The sequence below is a fragment of the Epithele typhae genome (assembly GCF_022376455.1).
Source record: "Epithele typhae strain CBS 203.58 chromosome Unknown BXZ73scaffold_19, whole genome shotgun sequence".
In the NCBI taxonomy this organism is placed as follows: Eukaryota; Fungi; Basidiomycota; class Agaricomycetes; order Polyporales; family Epitheliaceae; genus Epithele; species Epithele typhae.
In genome coordinates, this window is record NW_025954210.1 from 162105 (window position 1) to 180977 (window position 18873).

General features: G+C 56.8%; 7 protein-coding genes across 7 annotated transcripts; 1 reads left to right on the plus strand and 6 right to left on the minus strand.

Annotated features, from left to right (window-relative positions):
* Nucleotides 1-321: 321 nt before the first annotated feature.
* BXZ73DRAFT_100673 (uncharacterized protein) lies at nt 322-678 on the plus strand (the record flags this gene model as incomplete). The annotated part of the gene is made up of 2 exons (XM_048014644.1): nt 322-599; nt 660-678. 2 exons carry the CDS (start codon nt 322-324, stop codon nt 676-678), a joined length of 297 nt encoding a protein of 98 aa, XP_047878597.1.
* Nucleotides 679-1168: 490 nt separating this feature from the next.
* Nucleotides 1169-2717, minus strand: BXZ73DRAFT_76970 (uncharacterized protein; the record flags this gene model as incomplete). Its single annotated transcript, XM_048022551.1, has 17 exons — nt 1169-1183; nt 1237-1260; nt 1314-1343; nt 1399-1422; nt 1478-1501; nt 1555-1632; nt 1693-1716; nt 1769-1813; nt 1877-1900; nt 1956-1979; nt 2032-2109; nt 2163-2186; nt 2240-2275; nt 2330-2353; nt 2409-2432; nt 2485-2589; nt 2619-2717. 17 exons carry the CDS (start codon nt 2715-2717, stop codon nt 1169-1171), a joined length of 702 nt encoding a protein of 233 aa, XP_047878598.1.
* Nucleotides 2718-3894: 1177 nt separating this feature from the next.
* BXZ73DRAFT_45715 (uncharacterized protein) lies at nt 3895-6418 on the minus strand (the record flags this gene model as incomplete). The annotated part of the gene is made up of 6 exons (XM_048019557.1): nt 3895-5019; nt 5082-5435; nt 5484-5584; nt 5638-5926; nt 6008-6126; nt 6196-6418. The coding sequence occupies 6 exons, from the start codon at nt 6416-6418 to the stop codon at nt 3895-3897; spliced, it is 2211 nt and encodes a 736-aa protein (XP_047878599.1).
* A 740-nt stretch (nt 6419-7158) lies between these two features.
* On the minus strand, nt 7159-8131 carry BXZ73DRAFT_76972 (uncharacterized protein; the record flags this gene model as incomplete). Its single annotated transcript, XM_048022552.1, has 3 exons — nt 7159-7382; nt 7478-7792; nt 7843-8131. The coding sequence occupies 3 exons, from the start codon at nt 8129-8131 to the stop codon at nt 7159-7161; spliced, it is 828 nt and encodes a 275-aa protein (XP_047878600.1).
* Nucleotides 8132-9571: 1440 nt separating this feature from the next.
* On the minus strand, nt 9572-12137 carry BXZ73DRAFT_76973 (uncharacterized protein; the record flags this gene model as incomplete). The annotated part of the gene is made up of 8 exons (XM_048022553.1): nt 9572-9897; nt 9965-10271; nt 10322-10764; nt 10818-11039; nt 11221-11309; nt 11364-11491; nt 11614-12065; nt 12128-12137. The coding sequence occupies 8 exons, from the start codon at nt 12135-12137 to the stop codon at nt 9572-9574; spliced, it is 1977 nt and encodes a 658-aa protein (XP_047878601.1).
* A 1648-nt stretch (nt 12138-13785) lies between these two features.
* BXZ73DRAFT_100678 (uncharacterized protein) lies at nt 13786-15175 on the minus strand (the record flags this gene model as incomplete). Its single annotated transcript, XM_048014645.1, has 4 exons — nt 13786-14048; nt 14107-14487; nt 14547-14918; nt 14971-15175. The coding sequence occupies 4 exons, from the start codon at nt 15173-15175 to the stop codon at nt 13786-13788; spliced, it is 1221 nt and encodes a 406-aa protein (XP_047878602.1).
* Nucleotides 15176-16365: 1190 nt separating this feature from the next.
* On the minus strand, nt 16366-17655 carry BXZ73DRAFT_76975 (uncharacterized protein; the record flags this gene model as incomplete). The annotated part of the gene is made up of 6 exons (XM_048022554.1): nt 16366-16529; nt 16588-16863; nt 16922-17014; nt 17074-17179; nt 17305-17390; nt 17442-17655. 6 exons carry the CDS (start codon nt 17653-17655, stop codon nt 16366-16368), a joined length of 939 nt encoding a protein of 312 aa, XP_047878603.1.
* Between the last annotated feature and the right edge of the window lie 1218 nt (nt 17656-18873).

Here is an 18873-nt window from a genome sequence, read left to right on the forward strand (position 1 = left end):
ACTGTGAGGCGAGTGGCATCGGGAGCGACGATGGCGGTTGCGGGAGACGTTCAGTAGACGCGCAGCTCGCGCCGAAGCGTCTTGTTTGCCCTATTGTCTGCGCGGGCGCTGATCGCGCGCAATGGCCCCCACTTCCATCTATCATGAGTGCAATCAGATCATGGTAAGTCTTGGACTCGGACTATTCTCCGTTTCCGACCGCCCCCGCCCCGACTCGACCGCCGCCTCCGCGCACACCGACGGCACGCCCCGCCCCCGCCCCCGCCGCGCTTCGACCGCTGGGCGCTCCCGCGCCTCGCCGCGCTCGTCCTCCTGCTCGTCATGCGCGTCCAGCCGGGCGTGCTCCGCGCGCACCGTGCCGCGCTCACCTACCTCGAGTTCCGCGACCACACGGAGATGGGCCCCCGCGACGACGAGCACGAGGACGGCGCGTCCGGCTCCGCCTCCCCCGTGTCCGCCACCTCGTTTTCGAGGGCCGCGAGAACGACGTCTCGACTCTCGGACGCGGACCACCTCCCGCCCCACCCGAACCTCGCCTTCGTCGACGTCTGGGTCTCCACCCCGCGCCGCGCACTCGCCTATCGCCCCCACGCCCGCCTGTGCGCATGCTCGAGCCCCGTGTCGAGGATGTGCACGGAATGTACAACACCGTGCCTCAGGGATGTGCAATATATATAATGTGCCTACCAGTATTCCCACCCCACCATACGTTACCATACATGTCAAACCCTCGTCTTGCAGACGTTGGTCCATCTCCCATATGCCATGATCTGCAAGCAATAGTAGAGCAGATAATTGATTGTCATGTATTACCATCAGCCGTCCAGCAGACAAAAGACGGCAAGTCCTTATCAGGAAGCGCCAAGCGCGGTCAGACGCCCCGATGCGTGGCAAGAAGATACGCCCTTTGCTGATGAGGCCGTCCCCTCGCTCTCGATCCTGGCAGTGCCCGAGCCCGACTCTTTCGGCCATCCCCGTGTCGTAGGCACACCAGTCTCGCCTTAGTATAACCTCCGAACGCCCTTTATTCGTCTTTCCAAAGATATCGTTCGCTAATCTTGTACTCGACGTACTCCTCCTGCCCTGCGCGGCGTGCACACTCCCGCTCTCTTGTCAGCTATGAGTGCAGCTTCACGGCCGCGCGGGGCTCTAGTTCGGCGCGCTCGTCTTACGCGTCGACCTCCTGAAGCAACTCCTCAGTAAACGGGGGGGACATCACATCGTGAGGGAGCGTACCTCAAGGTCGTCAGCGTCGATGAACTGAAGCAACTCGTCAGCACGCAGGAGGACATCACGTCGTGAGGAAAGCGCACCTGAACGTCGTCGTCCTCCCCTTCTACAGACTGTAGAAGCTTCTCAGTACTCAGGGGGGCACATTGCGCGGTGACGGGAGCGTACCTCAACTTCCTCCGCGTCGACGACCTGGAGCGAGTTCTTAGTACACGGGGGGACACGTCATGCTGCGAAGAGAGCGTACCTCAAGGTCGTCCGGGTTGATGACCTGCAGGCACCTTTCAGCACACAGTGGGACATCACACTGCGAGGGGAGCATACCTGAACGTCGGTGCCGTCGGCGTCCTCGAACGTACCGTCGACGGGAACCGCATCAACAACGTCCTGCCTCTTGGTGGCCTGGGTAAACTACTCAGTATTCATCCACAGGGGGGCATTACGCTGTTGCGGAGAGCGCACCACAAGGTCCTCCGGGTCGATGAACTGAAACAACTTCTCAGCACATGGGGGGACGTCGCTCTCAGAGGCGGCGTACCTGAACGTCCTCGTCGTCCTCATCATCCTCATCGTCCTCGTCGTCCTCGTCGACAGAATAAAGGAGCTACTCAGTACTCTCAGGGACACATCACGCTTCGGAGCGTACCTCAACCTCCTCCGCGTCGACAACCTGAAGTTTCTCAGCACGTGGCGAGATATCACAAAATGCGAGCGAGAGCGCGCACCTCAAGGTCGTCCGGGTTGATCATCTGCAGCCGGTTTCAGCACACCGGAAAACATCACACCGCGAGGAGAGCGCACCTGGACGTCGGTACCATCGGCGTCCTCAGACGTGCCGTCGATGGGGACCGCGTCGACGACGTCCTGCCGCTTCGCGGCCTAAAGCGACTTCTCAGCGCACAGTGGGACAACACATCGTGCGGAGAGCGTACCACAAGGTCGTCCGCGTCGATGAACTGAAGCAACTTGTCAGCACATGGGGGGGCATCACTCTGTGAGGGGGGCGTACCTGAACGTCTTCGTCCTCGTCGTCCTCGTCGACAAACTGAAGGAGCTACTCAGCACTCGGGAGTGTGTCCCCCCAGCGATGGGAGCGTACCTCGACCTCTGTCGCGTCGACGCTCTAAAGCAACTTCTCAGGACACAGCGAGACATCACAAAATGCGACGCGAGCGTACCTCAAGGTCGTCCGGGCTGACGATCTGCAGGCACTTTTCAGCCACGGTGGAACATCAGACCGCGAAGCGAGCGTACCTGGACATCGGTGCCGTCGGCGTCCTCGAACGTGCCGTCGATGGGGACCGCATCAACAGCGTCCTGCCGCTTCGCGTGCTGCATTGATCGCGTGAGCGCCTCCGGCTGCCGGGAAAATCAAAGCTCGAACGCACCACGCTGACGTCCGTGGACGCTCTGGGGACGGGGATGGCGTTGACCGAGAGAGAAACGCCGAGGAGGGCGAGAACGAGGAGACGGCCGATGGAGAACATGGTGGTGTGGGGGGCAGGTCCGGATGTGGGTCGACGGGTCGAAGAAAGGTGGGATAAGTTGGTCGGTGAGTAGAAAGCCGCACAGCTGCGATGGGAGGAGGACGGGCACGTTAGCCAGGCTCCCTCGCGCGACTGGACGGGCGTTCTTACCAGCTACAAAGGTCAGGGAGAGCGAGGAGAAGGGAAAGGGGCGGCTCGAAGGTAACGACGGAGCTGGGGAATTCGCGAGGATCCCGACGGGTTTAAATAGTAGCTGCACCGGCCCGCCAAGGGCTCTTGTCCTCTGCGCACGGCACGTTGCCTGTGTATAATTGAGGACGGGTTCCTGGTCACAGCGGAGCATTTAAATGCCTATGATACCGTGCCGCGGCACCGTCTGATGAGATATTATTGGTCACCTGAGGGGGGCCTTTGCGAATCGCCGGCAATTAATGGAAAGTGCATCGAGACCGCCGCCAAGGTCTTGCTCACCAAGTTTCTACTTGGAAGCAAGCGGATCTGTGATTGACCAATGACAAGAAAGCGGCATGTGTGTCCCACGTCGGCGAGGGATGCCGCCGATGTGCCAAGAGGGAGGCGAGACTGCTTTTCAGAGAGCTCGACGTCGATCGTCAGATACGAGTTTACGAAGAAGAGGCGTGGACACTCAAGTACTCACCGGCACCTCTCACTCTACCTCCATGTCGTCTGCACAGGGCGGCTCCAGTTTCGCAGCTCGAACTTCGAGAATAACGCAGTGTCACGACCATCGTGACATAACGTTCCTCGGAAGCTTCCGGGCCCAAATCCACCGAGGTCCGCTTCGAAATGCCTTTGCATCGACGCAGCCCGCCAAGGACTCCGAATGCTCTGAAGTATGTATGTGGTCGTTACATGATGAAGAATGCGTGGTTACGGCGCGGAGGTGCACGATGCTAGGGTAGTAAGTAGTACACATATATATCCAGCGCCGAGGCGAGACTCAAAGTAAAAGCGGAGAGCAACGGCAGAAACGAGCACCGAAAGACGATACAGCAAGGATGAGCGGAGTGAGGTGGGGGAGGGCAGCACGATGAGCGGGCCGACATCGCATGCCAATACAGCAACCAGACCAGCGACGTCCGCGGTCGACGACGAGCGCGCACGCACTTCCCTCCTCCATCCGTCCAACCATCCCACCGTCCGGTACTCCTTCCAATCAACACGCCGACGCCGTCCCCACCATCCCCGCCGCCAGGTTTGGCCGGTTGCTCCCCGCGACCGCGTCCACGGTCGGCACACGCACCGGCGCGGGCGGCGGTTTCCTACGCGTCTTTCTCGGCGGAAGCGGCGGTGGGCGCCTCGGCTTCCCGGACGCCGTCGACTCCAACGAGCCCCGCGGTGATACGGGCGGCGTCGGCGGCACGATCCCGGGAGCCGGAGACGTGCCAGCGCGGGACGTCGGCGAGCGCACGAGGATATCTGGGGCTGGGGGCGCGCGCCGCGGGGACGACCTCGAAGAAGACGAGTGCAGGCGGGAGAACGACGGCGGGCAGGGCAGGCCGTCGGGCCCCTCGGCGGGGAGCGGGGCAGAGCGGGGCGTCGGCGGGTGTCCGTCCCCGAGCGAGAGCGCGGAAAAGGAGGGCGTCGTGGGCCCGACGGTCAACGAGCGCGCGCGGAAGCGCGGCAGATGGGTGCCTGAGACCGAGGACGACGTGGTGGCGGCGACGTGTGGGAGGCTCGACGCGCTGTCTCCGCTCGCGAGGTGATGAGGAACGGTGGACGCGGCGCCCGATCCCTTCCGCGCACGGGAGTGAAGGTGGTGGGATGTGGATGGGGGTGCCATTCGGCCGCTTGCAGCGTATGGGGCAGATTGGCTGGAGGCGGGGCGGGGCTTCGCTGATGCTGAGGACGACGGTGACGGGAGAGGCAAATGCTCCGGTCTTCTGCTCGCCTTGGAGAGATTCCCGTGCATTGAGCTCATCCGTCCAAGCTGACGGTTCGCGGCACCAGCAATAGCTCCTGCGGAGTTAGGCGGAGGTGCGACCAAGACGGCATTCAGGCCTGGGCTGTCGTCACGCTTAGATCCCTCTTCGTGGATGGTGTACTTGCGGGGGTCTGTCACCGACGACGTTGAAGGGCTGTCCTTGCAGAGCTGGACGCACCACCCTCCGCTCATGCACCGCGAGACGAGACGCTTGGTGGTGGGGTTGACGTCCCTGATGGATTCGTTCTCGATAAGACATTCGAGAACACGGACGGTCTGTGGGCGCTTGTACGGTATATTGCGGAGCTGGGTCTTCGTAAGCAATGGATGCAGTACCCGCAGGTACGAGTGTCGTAACTGCAAAGACCGAGACAAAATCTCAACGCTATCTCACGCAAAAGGGTACGCAGATAACTCACCGATTCGTTCTCCTCGTCGATGTCTCCGATCTCCCGCAGGAAAACGTCGACAAGCACGCACAGGTCGTTCGTGTAGAAGAACTCCGCCATCCCCTTCGTCGTGAAAAGGAGGTACAACAGCTTGAGCACGAGCAGTTGCATGCATAGGTCCTCTGGTGTCCGATCGGCACGATTGAGCATGAAGACAAGGTTCGCTCCAAAAGTAGGACTAGATGAGGGACGAGACATCAGAGTGCATAGCACGCGATTTGTCGACCCCGGTCTCTTCGAGCGCTGTTCCATGGATCCGTGGGCAGGCGTTTGTGGAGAGTGCGGCTGGAGAGATGCCACCATGAATTGCTCGTTTAAAGCCACCTGAGCGCGCGTCAGCACCAAGTTATGACGGCACCTCTCGTCACGTACTATGAGCCTGATGACGGAATAGTTGAAAGAGTCATCGTGCGCAGCTCGAGTTTGCTCTACCAAGTCGAATAAATGGTCGATAAACGCATCATCGAACATGCCTATCGTATCGACTGAGCTCACCAGCGCGCGCGAGGAGAGGGAAAGAACGTACGAAGATCTTGCTGTGCCATCTGCTGGACGTGGCACACCTCGTAGAGTAGCCGTACCGACAACGACCGGAGCTTCACTTCGATGGGGACGACTGTTGAACGCGTCGCACCTAAACTCGATTCTGAAGCACTATAGCAGTCGGTCTCCGGGTCAACGTCTGAACGAACATGGTCCATGAGAAGGGGCAACAGAGCGCGCCAACGTTTCTGGGAACGATGCAAAGCAGCACTCCGACGACCGAAGGCTAGGATGACGCAATACAGGATCATTTCGTAATGCGGGTCCGTGTTCTGACGGGACGTAAAGCAGAAAGAATGGGTGATGCAGTGATAAGAGGGGGGTGTGGGGCGAATGAGAGAAGGAAAACGTACCGTCTGCGCGTCCTCCACCATAAGCTCACACATCCGCTCCGAGTGGAAAACAAACAGCTCCGAGGACAGGATCAGGTTGCAGGCGTGGTCTATTTGCGAAGGAAATTGCAGATATTGCTCTGCATGCGACGCAGGGTGTATGAATGTTAGAAACGACGGCATTGGTAAGTATATGCGAATGACCTGACCGTCGTACGCAGCACAAAATGTGATGAGCAGACGCAATGTTCCGTCTAGCTGAGAGAGCAAAGGATTCTCTGGAATACAAAGCATGTCTTCGAGCTCTGCAAGTACACAAGTCAGAAGGAGTCGTATCGTTGAAGCAAGGGAGATTGACATGCCTGACCAGAACTGCTGGGCATCGTGGATGACGGAGATATCGCCGAGATCATTCACGTGAGGTGTGGGCATCTCGTACGCTCAATTGCAGAGCCTGATGAAGTCGGCAGCTAGAGGAGAGCGCGGCGCAACAAGATAAGAAGGCAAGCGATACGGGTAGGACAGAGGAACTAACCTAAGGATGACCTAAAACCGTCCTATATGCGCGCCTCGAATTGCAATGCGATTTGTGCGTGTCGATTTTAGCGTGTCGGAGGACCGGGAAGACAGACGAGGGCGAGGGAGGGATGGAGGCGAATTGCACCTGGCAGGCGCGGCGGTTATCGCGGCTAGGAAGGCGCGTGGCGGAAAACGTGGGTGATTGTGCATGTGAGGACCAGCCGGAGGCAGCTGGGGGAAAGGCGGCGGCGAGAGCGGGGCGCTTTGGGGATGGACATCGGGATGAGCGGGCAGGGCAGGGCAAGACAGGTCGTTGCGGTCGCGCGGAGCGCCGCTCAGAGTCTGGCCAGAGCATGTTCACGTGCCACATGGAATCCGCCACTCGGCCCGCCCTCCGGACCCTCAACCTCCACCAGTGGTCCTACTAGTCTCTCTCTCCTCAATACGGTCTCCCTCCATGCTCTCCTGTTTTTTCTGGTGCAATATCTCATATACGCCCATCTCACTGTAAATCGGGTACACCATCACATGCTTAAGCCAATAGAGCCGCTTCTTCGTTACACCACTACGGGTCCCGACGATGAGACGTCTGGTCCGCTGAGGGAACCCTCGCGAGTATCTAGTTCCTCTCCGATATCCATGTCGCCATACACTCACGCGTCGTTCATATTTCGCGCGTTAAATGTGTCTCCGTCGCTGGAAAACCGGTATCGAGGCAGGGTAGTGACCGTACTCGGGTACGAGAACCGGTCGCCCGGCTTCTTCGTGTCTTCCTTCTCGTCTCCGTACCCGAACGCTGTGGAGTCGTCCACCTTCTCGATGGGAGTATTGTGGTCGACTATGTGGGTGGTGGGCGAGGGATAAGGCGTTGGGGAGTCTGAGAAGAGAGCGAGGGGCTCTGAGAAGCGAAGGAGGGCGTCACGACGGTCAGCTGTGCATCTCGCTTGGGAGGTGTTGGGTATATGTACGCACCAAATCTTGTGAGCATGCTCTTGCGGAGATTTCTTTGCTTCCGGCGCAGATACAAGACGCATCCGAGGAGCACGAGGATGAAAAGCAGGCACGCGACGACGATGCCTGCGATCACTGGTGTCGATGTTCCAGTATGTGTTCCCAAGGAGCCCGCTGGGCTGACAATGGGCGTTGAAGCCGGCGGGGTCTCCGAGCCCTTCTCCGAGCTCGAAAAAGCGACTGTATCGGGCGGATCATCTCCCGAATTGGACGCCAGCGGCGTGGCTTGTGACGAAGGAGTGTTATCGCCCGACCCGGAAGCAGTACCGCGGCTACCTGCTATTATTCAGTGACGCAAAGGTACGATATGTTCAAAGATATCGTACCCGAACGAGTAGGCTTGCCTCCCGCAGCTAAAAACGGTGATGACGTGTGTGTACTTGAAACGGTTGGCGACGCAGTGACGAAGGAAGAGGTCGTAAGAGACGAAATGATGGGCGGTAGCGGTGGTGTTTGCGAGCTGGTGAGTGGCGTCGTTGTGGCGGATGACGGAGGTGGTGCTGTTTCTTGTCCTCCGACAGCGATGCCGTCCAGATATAACGTCCCGGCGAACACAGTGACGGCGATCGTATGCGCAGAAGAGCCTTCGAGTTCCGCCGAAAAAACCCATGACATGGACGGCGTTGCGTCGCTTGATGGTATGCCAGAGTTGATTGTCGTTGATTGTCCATCTATGTCATAGACGAAGGATCCTCTGCTGCTGTTATCTTGAACGTGAGCGCCGAATACCAAGAGCTGCCCAGAACCACCTTCATTCTCGTCAATATCACCCGAAGGTTCCTTATCTCAATCAAGACCACTCACTGAATCCACTGTAAGAAGCGACAACGTTTTGACCAATGTTTGTAGAACGACGATAAGTGGTTCCGATGAGCGCAGGGCCGTCGGAAACGAAGCCCCAGTCTGAGCTGAAACCGAACAAAGCCTCATCATCGCAGGTAGCGCCAAGAACGGGGCATTCGGGACTCCCTTGTGAGGTGTCTCGGGAAGGTAGATGAATGAATGACATGTTGTAGGTAGTACCTTCCATGATGTACGAGTGTAGTAGAAACAAAGGAGAGTGAAAGACCGCGAGTGTGAGTTCGTCGCGGGGGAACGAGATCCAAGAAAAGGAGACCGGGCAAGATGTCATTCTCCTTGGGATATGCAAAGTCATTGAGCGACGGGCACCGTGACAGTGCGGGCTCTCACGCGGGTCTGCGGCCTTCTCATCGAGAAGCTGTGATGTCACTGGCAGATCTTCGGATGGGGGCGCTTTGAGATTACCAGAATTGTGGCCCAGCGCGTGTCTCATAGAGCCCAAGACACAACCATCGTTTTTTCATACCATGTGTCACCGTGTCTTCAAGCTTTCTGTACAACGCCCAGCGTGCTTCACTCAATGCTTGAAGTGAGAGGCAGCGGTGGAGTCAGTGCTCACGCTCTTCCATCAGCCCGTTGAACAGATGGAAGAACAAAACGTGAGAATCATCCACCTACGGACGCCGCACCCGTGCGCGACGAAAAGCCCGCACTCGCACGCGAAGATCATGAGTCGCTGCGATCCTGTCGCCGGTATCGCGAGAGAAGACACTAAGAGAAACCAGCGATGAAGTACGTGCCTGGTATCTCCGATGGATTGATGATTACTGCACCCATATTCGAGCTGCTGATCATCGCTGAACACTAAGGCCGAGGCTCGAGGGAGAACAAGGTGAAGGCTTGCGACTCCTCGCCGCTCGGGTCTGAGTCGGCAATGAGCTTGCCGGACTTGCCGGAATCGCCGCGAGCGGAGTCTTAATTACAGGCGCCAGCAACTCGCACGTCGCGCGCTTATTATGCGTCCAGTGTCCACCTTGCAACATCCACCCAGCTGCGAAGTGCGTTTCAGAGATTGTGCAAGCTCAAGCGCTCAAGCTTGGCTCTCGCCGCAGCATCTTGCGCCGACAGGTATGTATCCGCGCTACGCCACTGCAAGGACTAACACGGTTCCGGTCGAAACAAGCTGTGCGCATGGTACAAGAATAGCGTCCACAAGATGAGGTCCGGTTCCATGGTCCGCAAAATTAATGCTTTCTACACAACTGCCGGGCTCGTCCACTCCGCTTTCAGCCCCTCGGCGCTACCCTCGTGAGTCTCTCTTTGCCTCGCAAACCCGTCATAAGCTTCCGCGAGAGCGTCGCTGCTGTTGACCTCATCCGCGTCCTTCAGCGCTGGTGGGTCGAACCGACCGCCGTCGCTGGAGTACCGGTATGGCGGCAGCGTTTCGACAGTGCTCGAATACGAGTGACGACGATCCATCTCCGCGTTCTTCTTCTCGTCTCCGTATCCGAAGTCCTCCGCGTCTCCGGGAGCGCCTCCAGAGACGCCCGCCGACGGTGCGGAGAAGAGCGACAGCGGTTCTAGCGACGTGCGAGGCCGGTGCAGACGACGTTAGACATGCGCGAGGTGGAGATCGTGTGTACGCACCGAATCTTTTCAGCGCGCTCTGTAGCCGCATGTTCCTCCGCTGGCGACGCAGGAGGCAGACCGCTAGGAGGAGGAGAAGCAGGAGGAGGATGACGCAGCCGACGATGATCCCTACAAACGTGCTCGTCTGCATGCCTTTCTGTGGTCCGGGTCTGCTGACCGTGCTGGAAGTAGACGCCGTTGGTGCATCCGTGGTGGAACCCCCGTCCGTTGCAGCTGTCGGTGAGCTAGAGGACGGGAGGTTCGAGGACACGATGTACGATTCTGGCGGGGCACGGGGAGTGCTTTCGGACGCCGCGGGCGGCATCTGAGAAGACGGCAGGGCTGTGAAATAAGTTGCTGTTGAGCGCAACGTACTTTCTTAAGTGCGCGAATCATCGTACGTGTAGGTCCTGCCTGCGAGGGGTCTGATACTCCGGGGCTCGTTATGCCCGTTGTGCCTACACTTGTTGTCGTGTTAGATGTGCTCGCAGTCGTGGTAGGCGATGCACTTTCAGGTCCAAGTCTCGATGAAGCGGGTTTCGGCGTCTTGACTGTCGGAGGTACTCCCTGAGTACTCACAGAGACGAAATCCAGATACATCGTTCCTTGGAGTACCTCTATGCTGATTGTAGCAGGACCGTCACTGTTCGGAGGTTGCGAAGAGAATACGCTCGAGACGGATTTGATGGACTCTGTGCTGGCTAGAGCAGAGTTGATTGTCGTCGGCCCACCGCCGAAGTCGTACACGAACGCCGCGTTTCCATCCTTGTCTTGCACGTGTACTCCAAAAACAATCACCGCCGCTTCCTTTGGTACGGCTTTGAAGTGGAAAGTTAGCCTACGCTGTTAACAGGTATGAAGGACGACGAACTGAGGCCTGGAAAGGTAGCTACTGCCCCAGGTTTCGTCGATTGACGGATTGTGTTATGAAAGATGCTAAACGTGACATCGCCTTCACGAAGCTCGATCCAGTCCTGGACAGTGAAGGCAACATCGTCTTCGCATAAACTCGGTGGAGTGCATTGCTCTACAGCGTCCCTGCGCCCTTTGAGCATCGTCGGATCTGCACTATTCAAGGTACCGTTCATGAAAGCTGGGTGGGTGGGGAAAAGAGAGTATCGGAGTGTGCTGGAAAACGACCGAAGAGAGGGGGTGGAAAGATGAACAGCGACAGAATGACACCCAGATAAGACATACGTTTTCGGAGACTGTCTCCATGTGTGCTAGAGACGTCGATCGGCCTCTGTAAGAAGCGGGTGTCCATCTTCACACACGAGGCCGTTCATAAGGCACATTGATATCGCACATCCACTTTGTGAACGTACGGCGGCGAGCCTTGGTGTAGCCGCGCAGCGTCTTCGCTCTGAACGAGACTATGCATGCTGGGATGCGCTAAATATGGATCTCGACCACTTACATCCCATCTCGGGCTTCCATCTCTGATCCATCTTCGTGACAACTTGGCAGACGCTTGCTCAGAAGATGTCCGACGAGCATTGCCTCAACACTTCCACAGCTCCCACAGGGACCAATCGTGCGCATGTTCTATGGCTTGGCTAGAATTACGCTGAAAATAACAGAGGCCCTCCAAATGAGCCCTTCTACAAGAGATCCCGAGGTATATCGCGCGACATAGCAGCAAATTCCGACCTCCCCTACATCACGACCGGACCCGACCACGCCGACCCGAACGTCTCCGCACTGCTTTCGTGACTCTGCCGCCGCTGTCCGGCCACGCGCGGAGTTCCTGCGCCCGAGAAGTTCGTGCTGCGCCCATCTTCGAGAAGCTGCTCTTCCCCCGGCGCGGGATCTTGGCTGAGATGATGGTAGTCGTGGCTCGTGTGGCTCCGCTTGTCCGAGTAAGCGGGGAGCGTCGTCACCGTGCTTGCGCGCGACAGCTTGAACTCCGCAGCCTTCTTCACGTCGCCGTATCCATACCCTCCATCGTCCGAGTCGAGCACCTGTTCAAGGCGATGCGCGTCGACCACGTAAGCGTCTTGCGTATCGGCACCCTGGAATACGTTCGTTTCGTTGCGCATGCGTGGCTCAAGACCTGGCGGGAGACTCGATGAGAGTTGCGGCGTGGAAAATTCTACTTTGGAGAACATGGAAGTGGGTTCTGAATAACAAACCGAGCTGTTAGCGAAACGAGTGGCTGAAAACGTAGGTCTCAGCACATACCGAAGGTCATGAGGGCAGCCCGCTCGCGTGCGCGTCTTCGATTCCGTGTCAGAACGACACTCAACGCCCCGGCGAAGATCAATATTATAATCACTATACCCGCGATTATTCCGACCAGGGTTCCAATGTTCATCGTGTGATCTTCGCGCGTCATTTCGGCTGCCGACGTTGTGGGAGATGGTGTGGAAGTTATAAACGTATGAGGCGTTGGGGTAGAAATATTGTCTGTTCGAACTTGGCTTTCCGAAGGGGCTGAAGAGGTCACCCGAAACAGAGTAAATGTATCGCACAGCATGTTTTAAGTACTCGTCACGTACAACTGCATGGTGATTTTAAAAGCATAGGATCAGTGGTTATGAGCGTAGAGCGGATTGGCTCCTTCGTGGAAGTCGAATCTTTGGAGATAGTCAACTTGCCAGAAAACCCAGGAGAAACGAGAAAAAGATCGCACCAGTGGGGGGGCTTATGGAAGATGAATTCGAACCCGAGTTTTCCCAGGTGGTGGTTGCATTGGATGGGAAACTTGTACTGGTTGCGTCATCTGTCGAAGTTGCGGTCGTGATTGTTTTCGGGGATGGTGTCGTGGAGTTAATTGCAGAGGCGGTAGAAGAGATGCTCAAAGAGCTGTTCAAAGAGCCAGCTTGAGTAGAACTTGTGAGTGTCCCGGTGAGTGTCGTTGAATTGGTCGAAAAATACATATGAGATGATGGTTTCATCTTCTTGAACGTTTCCTACTCTCGGTTCACTAGTAGAAATTCAAATGCTCAGGGGACTGCGATAGTCACAGAGACAATGCGATGAGTGAACCTCGTGATGCTTACCAGGCCTAAAAGCAAGGACGCTCTTCTCCCGTACACACAGCAGGGGATCAAACAGGCGCACCCGCCGCTTTCATTCATATGGGCGGGTGAATAAGGCTTGTTCTGAGAACGAAGTTAAAACCGCGTGTACAAGTGCGATACTAAAACGTAATCGAACGTGATATCAGCAGTGGCCCTGATTGAAAAGATGATCATACGTGATTAAAACGAGCTTATGATCCTTTGCCAGTTCGAGTGCCGAGTGCTTCGTATCCCGCTCACCGTTCTTCTTCTTCGCATGCTACGTGCGACCTTGTTATGGAAATTCAGTCACTTTACAGTGCCCAATGGCTTCAAGCCGACACGACGAGAGAAGGGCCGCATTCAGTGAAGCTGTACATCAAGTTCTTAGACAGCTCCGCGATGGCGGAACATGATGTCATCGGAAGAAAGACGCTCGGCGTGTACGCCGCAGCGACCTTGAAAACACCGGATGAGGCAATGAGCCGCGCACTCGTCCATCGCATGCCGAAAGACCGCCGTCTGGAAGCGTGCCAAGAAATCTGGAAGCGGTCCTTACGATAGACAGTATTCAGAGCGATGAATGAGATGGCGCGGTTTTCTGAGGTGTTTTAAAGGTACTTACACAATCTCGGCGGCGTTGTGTGCTCTGAAGATAACGTGCTTGGATAAACGCTGATCAACTCCTTTGTGAGAATCATGACACGGGGCTAAGAAAACGCATGAAACCCAAACAATTCGATGCGCCATGGGAACGTACACAGTAGTGAACATTGAGGCTCCACTAGATGAAAGCCTGCAGCAAATAAATCAAGAAACGCACACCTGAGAAACCGGCTAAAATACTACAGGTCCATGCCCCGCTGAGCTAACACCTTCGTAAGAATCCCCAAAGTACTCGTCGTACGCGTACTTATCCTCCTCTCCAAGCAAAGGCAGTGGCGGCTCGTTGGCAGTGTACCCATACGCTGGGAGCGTCGTCACCGTGCTTGCCGCGTATAAAGACTGCTGGTCGTGCTTCTCCGACCAGTCCCCCTTGACGTCAGCGTCGTAGGTGGCCTTTCCCGGATCGGGGGACGGTGAGGCAAACACATTCGGCTCTGTGACGGACGGAGGGTCAGATCGCATCGAGGCCTGCTGCGGCATAAGAGTACGAACCGAATCGCGACAGCGCGACGCGTTCCCGCGCGCGCTTTACACGTCTCCGGCACACGAGGACGACCGCGACGACGAGCAAGAAGAGGAACGCGACGGCCGCGGCGGCGCATCCGGCGATGGTTGCGGTGGAAGGATGTGAGGACACGTTGGCGTCGGTACCGTCCGAGGCTTGGGTCACAATCGTGTATGTTCCGGAAGGTTGGGACGTCTTAGTCGTAGTCAGTATGAGCACCGATCCGTCGCTGGTGACGGTGTTCGTGACGACCTCGGTGGAGGATGGCGGAGTGGACACGACGGTCTGAGAGGAGACGACTAAGGTGATAACAGTTTTCGTCGCCGAGACAGCGTCGAGTGTACTCGACAGAGGTGACGCCGTTACAGCTGTGAAAAGAAAGTCAGTCGGTACCAGAGAGCTGGGCCATTTAATGCTAATCACATACTGATTGGAACGGTCAACGTGATGATGGTAGACAGTGAAGAGGTGGCAGGGTTTGAGGACGATGTACTTGTCTCGACATTGGAGGAAGTGCTCGAGACGCTCGGCGGTACCTGAGGCGAGAGCGATCCATCCAATACCTGGGAGGTCCCGTACGGAGTGACCTCCAGGTGATCCAGTTGTAGCAGAACACCGCTATTCTCGATGACGAGTGTCTGTGTGTCGCCAGTGAACGTTGGAGAGTTGTAAATCAGGGTGACGGAGGGGTTGCTGCTCGTTGCACTGGCCGTTTCCGAGTGGTCTCCGACCGAGAAGACGACCTCTCCTCCAGGATCGTTCTCATTCAGTACACCCCAAACGGAGATCGAGGACGCGCCTGCGGATGCGTTTATCAGCGAATGTCGCATGCGTCGAGCAGGAGCAATCACCGCTGAATATATAATTCATGACATCACCTTTGGTTTCCGATTGACTGACATCGTTGTGCCATGCGCCGTCATTGCCACGGAGGTCCACGTTGTATTTCCAAGAGGTCGCGGGGGTATACCGGATGCTGTCGTCGTCGTTGTTGACGCAATGTATTTGGATACACTGAGGCGGGGTGTTGTCATCGTCGTCTCGGAGACTCGGCATGGATATCTAGCCAGCGAGAGTGGCGTAGAACTGCGGAACGGGAAAAGAAAGGAGCGTAAGAGGTCGGACACCAAAAGACAGGGTGGGCGGGATCGCAAGGGAGGAAGAGCGATTACCGGTATAAGAGGCGTCCTTTTCCGTGCCTCGGGCGACGCGCATCAACCACGACAGAACGAAGGACGGCATCACGCTCTTCCGCTTCCCATCTTCCCATCCAGATGGGAACATCCACGCTCCGGCATGAGCGCACAGCATGTAGATCTGTAGTCTTGAGTAGAGACGCACTTCTCAGATGCCCAACGTAGCGCTACGCCCATGCCAATCTTGGAGATACTCTAAGTGGCACACGGAGTAGAGAAATGGGCGAAAGTCCGGTGTATTGAGAGCAGGAAATTGAGAGCAGGACGAACATATGCAGTACTGAAACTGATGGATGGAGAGCATCAGCGCCCAGAAGAACCGTTCGACGGTTCGCAAGACTCACCTCGGTACGAAAGGCATCGCCCGTCCACATACATCCCACCGTCCACATAAATACGTCCCGCCGTTCATCCACGGCGCGCCACATGCTGCGACCCCCGCACCAATCCCAGACCCGACGAACGGTTCTTCAATGCTACGCACGTGGGATTTGACAGGACATAGGGAGCTCTCGTTGGCGCATGAGTCCCCGGCGAGAACAGCTTGCGGTGCAGAGAAGCCGATCTTGGCGATGATGGGTTGCACTCTAGGCTGTGGAAGTTCTCAGCGCTCAGAACCGACGTAGAGAGCATAGATAGATGCAGCACTTCAGCTCCGGAGTCGAGGCATTCAGTGTAGAAGTTGAACAGCCTCAGTGTCAAGAAGCAAACAGAGCGGAACGAAAGCCTAGCTTGATAAGCGCCAGACGTAAAATTTGACAGCACGTGACTCAAACGCGCTCGCGTTGTTTGTCTACGTTGTCTTCGTGGCACAACTGAGGTCGACAGTGCTCGAGAACCGTGGAAGAAACCATCATGCCACACATCCCGTATCAGACTGTCTGACATGCGGCCTGTTACTACTCAGGAAACTTGGAGCGATCGCGGCGAGGGAAGTATGATACTGCACGGGTCATAAGTGGCACCACGCGGCCCGGGCCGATGAACTTCACCGCACCGGTGCAATAGCAAATCATATTGAGACTAGCTCAAATATCGGTGAAGCATGGCTTAGAAACGTCCGATCGCATATGCATCACTGAACGGCGACACCTCCAGGCCGCGGCGAGGCGGAGGCTGGCCGACCTGTGGCGACAACTCAGGAGTCGGCGGGAAGGTGTTGGCGAGTGTCGCAGAATTGATAGCGGGGTCGCCGGAAGTGAATGCCATAGGCTCTGCAGTGCCGATCGCGATTATCAACGGAGACCGAGGTGAGGCGAAGGCAGGACGTACCGAATCGCGAGAGCGCGCTCTTCCGGCGCAAACGCTCACGTCGACGATAGAAAAGCAGTGCGGCGGCGAAGAGAAGGAGAAGCAGCGCAAAGATGCCACCGACGACACCAGCCACGATGGTCCCCTTGTTGGCACCGCCCGTCGAAACGTAGGAAAGCACCCCGTTGGTTGGCACCGAGCTACCCGTAGAAGCCGACATCGACGTGGATGAGTTCGGCGTGGTGGTGGCGGTGGACGACGCGGAACCGGCCAAAGAGACGCCGCTGCTCTGAGACTCTGACAATTGTGCCCGATGAGCGAAGCGTCGCTGTTGAAAGTAGAAGAGAGTACGTACCGGAGGACGTCGAAGTCACTTTCGCGGTGTCCGTGGGGGATGTCGACGCACCAGCGGAGGACGTAGAGCTGGCTGGAGCAGGGCTGGAAGTCGCTGCCGGGCGGAATGTCGGTCATCTCGATAGACACTAGGACTGACGCTAGAACACTCACTGAACGTCGACTTCGCGGTGGTGGAGCTCTTTGTTGTCGTCTCGGAGGACTGCGACTGCGAGGACTGGCCTGCACCGGTGCCGTCCGAGGTCAGATCAAACGAGAACTTGACGCCATTCAAGTTGACGATCATGAGCGTTGTTCAGAATCACCTGTGGACGACTGAGCCCCCGCAGGACCGCGCGGCGGTGAACTGCCAGGCGAGGGGGGTGGGGGAGGCCCGTTGCCAACCGGAGGTCCGTCGCCAACTGGAGACGCGAGTGCAACTCTCGGCGCTTGCGGCGGTGAGCTCGCACGAAACGCGATCACCGATCTTTCTGTGGAAACGTCAGAACGTCTAGACAGTACGGAGTATGAGTCTCTGTTACCCTCGAAGGTGAGCGATAGGTTGTCCCCGCCGGTGCCCAACTGACGGACGTGGCCGTCGAGGGCTCGTTTGCTGTAGATCTTGGTCCGTGTGTCAAAAAATGAGTTCTCGTCGGCGAAGCCACTCCCATAGTCGTCTTCTCTTGCCTGAAGAGCTCTGCGAAAATGGAACACGCGACTAGCGCGGGTCTGTCGGGGAGCGGTGACGGGGGCCATGGTGGAGGGGGAAGCTCAAGCGGCGACGAAGGGCAAGCGTGTAGTTATAGGTGCACAGGGCCCGAACTGCATTCTTCAAAAGGTGGGAGAAGCCGGGCGCAATGGTGGATCGTGTTGATAAGTACCCCGGAACGATGGCAACGCGCTCGGCGTTTGTGAGGCCACGCCGCCACGAAATCACTGCTTCTGGCGTCTTCGGTTACAGTGGCACTTGTAGATTGATTAGATGGTTGTTGTGCCGTGAAAGAGACCGTGGATCCCTGAAAATTAAAGAGCAAGAAAGCAGAGCATAAGTATGTAGCATCAGCTGAACGAGAGTCAAGCAGTCTCAGGTCGGTTTCCAGCTGGTTGTACCAGGTGTGCTGTCAAGTCCGGGTTCTCGGCTACCCCCGATTCGGACCGGCCGGGCCGAAATGCGTGTCAGAGTTTACAGACACACTAGTACTAGTAGCGTAGACGGCTTATGCATATGCATCTCTGTCTCTGCCTCGTTGAGATCCCGGCCCGATCGCGTCAAGAGAAAAAGGTAGCCGGTAAGCTCTGTAAGACGCGATGGCATGAATTTGCCTGTACAGGGGTATGCGCGTCTTGAATTTCTCGCCACCAGGAGCACACAAATCGAATTGTCATTATGATCGTGGATGTCAGAAGCGACAATTCTGGGACATATGGCGCTGAATTTGATCCAACAGGCGAAAAGATTGAAGTTGAAGCGGTATGCTGGCCATGAGACGTACCCCGCGCGCCACCCATATATTTTCAACTTCGATCGCATCAAAATATTATCTTGACGTCATTGCGACAACTCGCTCGCCGCCCCACGAGATAGGGTACGGGTATGGGTAAAGACGTGTCCCATTTGGTTCAAAATGCGTATCCGCCTAAGCTTGCAGGTGTTGTTACTACTTGGCGTTGAAATGCTTTCTATCTGCTTATCAACCAAATAAGCCACATTTCAGGCACGATACTGATCACGGAAACGGAGAGCTTGAAGCTTGTGATCACGCTGCACTCATGGACGGAGGCCGTGCGCAGTTACAAGAGACAGAAGAAAAGAGGAAGACGGCCCCTGCCCACGCACGTGCCAAGCATTGTTCTTATCCTCTGTCATCAGCCTGAGTCGCGCGAAGAAATCAAAGTGCCCTTCATGGGGCATGACATGAAAAGGTAGTTCAAGTATGGGGTCCGCGTCCAGCGTAGTACTACTACATATGTGAG